Below are 4917 nucleotides of genomic sequence, written 5' to 3' on the forward strand. Positions count from 1 at the left end.
TTTGTGCGTTATGAGCCAGAATTCTGATGAATTTGGAATATTGAATCTACACAATGAATTTCTTCTCTTTAACCTCTGCCTCATGCCTGAGATCAGAAACCCCATATTTCCTCACTTCAACCTTAGCCTTATGGCTGAGATCGGGAATCATGTATCTTGTATAATTTCTTATCGACCTTGGCTATATGCTTGAGATGCGGAACCATGTAACAGTGTTCTCTAATATCACTCACTATATAACATGAAATCCCTGTAAGCTAATAGTAATTGCATTATAGACAATCAATAATTAATTTTGACCAGATTCTTGGGACAGGGGCTTATATTATGTGGTGTTTGGCTGGATAGCCATCTGACACACAGCACAGAGCTGAGATATAAGAAGGTGTTGGTAGGCAGGGGGCAGGTGTTTTTCTACTAAGGCTGTTGTCAGTATTTCATTGGCTGAGGTACGAAAGAGTTACTTGAGTAGTACTACTGTTTATTTACTCAAGCTTTCAGAAATGCAAACATCTTTAAGTGTTTAGAAGGCAAGCACCATATTGTAAACTCTTTACTAAATATACAAAATATAATCATGACATCATTAACAGAAGGAAGTTGTTATTTTTTTTATTTAGCAGTAAGAGACTGTGTAGGAATCTCCTTATCGTCCCCACCCCACCCCCCACACCACCACCACCTCCCCACATATCAGGCTTTTCCAAGTATCCATGTCTCCCTTCTGTGTGGCATGTTTCACTACATTTAAATAATAGTAAATTTAAAAAATAAAATAATGATATTTTATAGTAGTAGCCACCTTTAATTGAAACAATTTATTGACAAGCAGTCGAAATCTTAAATTAATTAAAATGATGGAGACGTCTGAAGGAACCAATTCTGGGGCTTGTGGCTCCCCAGTCAGTGTATCTTCTGTACTCTCCAGTTCTCAGGTAATACTGACGTCCTCTATAATTGGGTTCTTCATAGAACATCCAATATCCATCATGTACTTGGCAAGAATAGATATCATGGTGGCGGAATCTCTCATACAAATTAGGACAATCTTCATGGAAATCCATCATCTGACCTCTGAAATCTTCTTTCTCATAGATCCTGATTCTAAATGATCCCTGATGCTGTTAAAAAAATATACTATTAGCATGTGTTAGAAGAGATGAGGTTGTGGAAAGAAAAAATTCCCTTACAGCAGATTGTATACCTGTGCTCATATCATATTTCAATATGGAAAAAAATGCCATAAATATGCTTCTATTGCACCATTTATTTTGTTGTATAATTTGTGAGATGAATGTTCGGGAAATGTATTGCATGATCAAATATTCCATGTTTATGAGAAATTAACATACAATTGCAAAATGTAATTGGTAGTGAGCTTGGTCACTTTACATTATTTACATATTTATATTTGAATATATTATATTTTGAATATATTATATTTTCCTTATCTTTCTTATTTTATTTTATTTCTCTTTAAGGTTACAGATTGATTGAAAAGGAAAAAAAAATAGCTCACAATATTGCCTAAATACAAACCTATATGTAACCTATAATCCTAGCAAAATATTCTAAAATAGAAAGGGTTTCCCACCTATTTTACCAATAGCACCTATTTTAATCAGTAGTTTTTGTTACGTTATAGTTAACTAAAGTATATTTTCTGATCATTTCCTTATATTAAAAAAAAACAACTGACCTGAGGGCTTAAACGACAAGATCTAATGGAGTCATTATAACCCATCCATTGCTGGAAGTCAGGATACTCTCCTCTATGGAGATAGTACTGGTGTCCTCTGTAGTTGGGGTGTTCATACAAGATCCAGTTTCCACTTTCTACACGGATAGAGTTACAACGTCTAAAGTATGAGGACAAGTCTGGGCATTCAGAATTACAGTCATAAGAGCGACCCTGGAAATTTCTGTCCTCATAAAAGATAATCTGTAAAATAATGATTACAACATAAACATAAAAAATACATGTATAAATCTTAAAAGACAAAAATTAAATTGAACCCCTAAAAAATTCAACACATTAAAATTATGTAACATAGTGGGAGAAGATCCAAAAAATAAAAAATAAATGGTTTGCTTGCAGGCTTAGGCCTTGTTCACACAATGTAAGTTTACTATTTATCACGGCCGTTGTTACCAATTTGTGACAACAACTGTGATTAATACTTACATTGTGCTGCAGTTAGAGGGAATCCTTGCCGGAGTGTATACACATAGGGGGACATGTATCATCTGGCGTATTTTTTTTTTAAGATTCGCCAAAAACCTACTTCAGTCCTCAGCTGGCGTAGGTTTTCGGCCGTGCGCACCGGCTTGCACGGGATTTATGTAGAGGCAGTCCGCTTCTACATAACTCTCCGTAGCGCCGGAGATGCTGGGGCATTTTTAAGTCAGGTGCAGAAAACACCAGACTTAATAAATGTCCCCCATAGTATACACTTCGGCCCAGGATCACTAGCAGGAGTACAAAAAAACTGTCATTCACTGTATTTATTGAATAGCGGGCGCACAAGCCTAACAGGTCACACAATGCAGTGTGTGGCTATGGTCACACTCTCTATTGTGTTCAATGGTGTATTGGAATGCGGGAGCACACGGATATGCCTGCATGACAGTTCAATAGAAATGAAGATCATCTTCACTGAGTTGATGTTCACTGACAGCAGCTGTTCTGTGACACGTGTTAAAATGATGGCCGTCCAAAAATATGTCCAAAACAAGACTGTGTAAACAAGTCTTAAGTGTAAACAAGTCTTAAAGAGGATGTTGAAATGATTAAAGCACTTTTAGGCTACGTTCACAAAGTAATAATAAAAGTCAAATAAGACAGTGACAGTATGTGAATCTACCTACTGTACTTTGAGGGCATTTGTTAGAGAAAAAAATCACAAGCCTTTAAAAAATATAACAAGTTGGATGCCATGAACATAATGGAGGACATTTATTTAGACCGGTGTACTTGTACATTGGTCTTAAATAAACCCCACCCCCAATTACCCAGCAGCATTTACTAAGATTTACAGTAAATCCGGCAGGACCTGCTCATGCCACAGACTTCACAGATGTCACCATCAGGCGAGTGGGTGTCACAGCTAGCGTACGCCACAGGGAAAGTGAGAATCTGCGCCTTCTCCATAATGTACACCAGGGGCGCAAGTTTCATAAATGTGCCCTAATGTGATTAGCCTCTTTCATAATGCTTAAGGTGACTGGGACACAGTAGGACACATAATTTATCATCATATATTACATTGTGTGAAGTACTGTCTAATATTTTATGCTTTAACTTAACAATTAGTACTAAATAATTTCTTACCTTTCCCATTTTCGTTTTTTGTTGGCTGAATGGTCTTCACTGCCAAATGACAAGAGCCTTTATATACTCTCTATTGAATGGGAACTTGCTGACTTTTTGCCAACTAACTGGAATAAATAGTTCTGTTACCTTCACTGAAGTGGGTCATTGTGACTATTGTGGAATAGTTGCTTATTCATATAGTTCAGAAGTTTCTAACAGGCTAGTATGTAGTTTAAAAAAAAAATGACAAAAAAGCTAAACTATGCAATGCATTTTCGAAAATAATTTTTATTGTATGTATACAACACAGCTCTCAAGATAAATAATTTTACGTTACCCGACTGCACATTACAACAAGATACAGTATAGACTCAAGAATAAAATTGCATAGAAAAATAAACTGCACATGAACTTTTGAGAAAGAGGGCAGTGCGTAGCCTAAAAGGGATGTTGTCATCTTAGCTCGTTAGATTTACTTTTATTAATGCCAGTGACCTGGTGTAAATCATAGCAGAAATCCATCTCAACTCGGAGCTGGCAAACATTTTACTGCACAGTGCACATCCAGTGCTGTGCTGGGGCAGATTCTTTAAAGGGGAACTATGAACAGGTTAGACGAATCTAACCTGCTATCTAATCTAGCCAGCCCTTTTCTAATGATAATAAATGGAGCGGGCCAGCTGGTGGCGGGCTGGATCGGCGCTATGAGGATGGGCAGTGCCTCTAATGCCCCCCTGGGCACCTAACTAACTAACTAACTGCACCTGAACTGAGCCGAGGAGGAAGGTAGGAGACATACCTTCCTCCTCAGTGTCTTCTGTGCAATAGGGACATATCAGCAGGAGAGATTCACCTAACTTGCTGATGGTTCCCTTTTAAGGGGCCAGTGCCTTTTAACCCCTTAGCGACCCATGACGTATCTGATACGTCATGGCGCCGCGGGGGGTGTTCAGAGCGGGGTCCCGCCGGGACCCCGCTCTGAACGGCGCTGATCCCGGCTGACATGCAGCCGGGCAGTGCCTCTGTTAGCCGGCGCGGGTCCCGTTGCCGCGCCGGCTAATTAAGCACTTCAATGCAGCTGTCAAACCTGACAGCTGCATTGAAGTGCTTTATGCACACTATCCCTGGTGTCTAGTGAATCGGATCTCCCCCCCGCGATGCGATCGTGGGGGGGAGATCCGTTCTTCTGCCCGTGCCGGGCCTCAGCGTCGGAATGACGCTGATCCCGGCTCGGCAATAGATTGCTATGGCCTGCAGCAGGCCATAGCAATCTATGACCGATCTGATGGATCTTTGCTGTGTATATACACAGCATTGATCTCTATGAGAGATCAGTGCTATGTATATACAAGCCCCCCAGGGGGGCTTCTAGTCCATGTAAAAAAAAAAGTAAAAAAGTGTTTTTATTAATAAAAAATCCCCTCCCCTAATAAAAGTCCAAATCACCCCCCTTTTCCCATTTTATAAATATAAATTAATAAATAAATAAATAAATAAACATATTTAGTATCGCCGCGCGCGTAATCGCCCGAACTATTAATTAATCACATTCCTAATCTCGCACGGTAAACGGCGTCAGCGGAAAAAAATTCCAAAGTGCAAAA

General features: G+C 39.2%; 1 protein-coding gene across 1 annotated transcript; it reads right to left on the reverse strand.

Moving 5' to 3' along the window:
* Positions 1-845: 845 nt before the first annotated feature.
* Positions 846-3340, reverse strand: LOC138801777 (gamma-crystallin-3-like). The gene is made up of 3 exons (XM_069984876.1): positions 3332-3340; positions 1700-1942; positions 846-1121 (listed from the first exon to the last, which is right to left on the reverse strand). Exons 1-3 carry the CDS (start codon positions 3338-3340, stop codon positions 846-848), a joined length of 528 nt encoding a protein of 175 aa, XP_069840977.1.
* Positions 3341-4917: the final 1577 nt, after the last annotated feature.

The sequence above is a fragment of the Dendropsophus ebraccatus genome, chromosome 9 (genome assembly GCF_027789765.1).
Source record: "Dendropsophus ebraccatus isolate aDenEbr1 chromosome 9, aDenEbr1.pat, whole genome shotgun sequence".
Taxonomy (NCBI): domain Eukaryota; kingdom Metazoa; phylum Chordata; class Amphibia; order Anura; family Hylidae; genus Dendropsophus; species Dendropsophus ebraccatus.

What these genes read in the sequence shown, in the direction of transcription:
- LOC138801777 (XM_069984876.1), bottom strand. An exon ending in CTTGTCGTTTAAGCCCTCAG is followed by an intron (nt 1,122 to 1,699) that starts GTCAGTTGTTTT and finishes TTTTTTTAACAG; the next exon opens with CATCAGGGATCATTTAGAAT.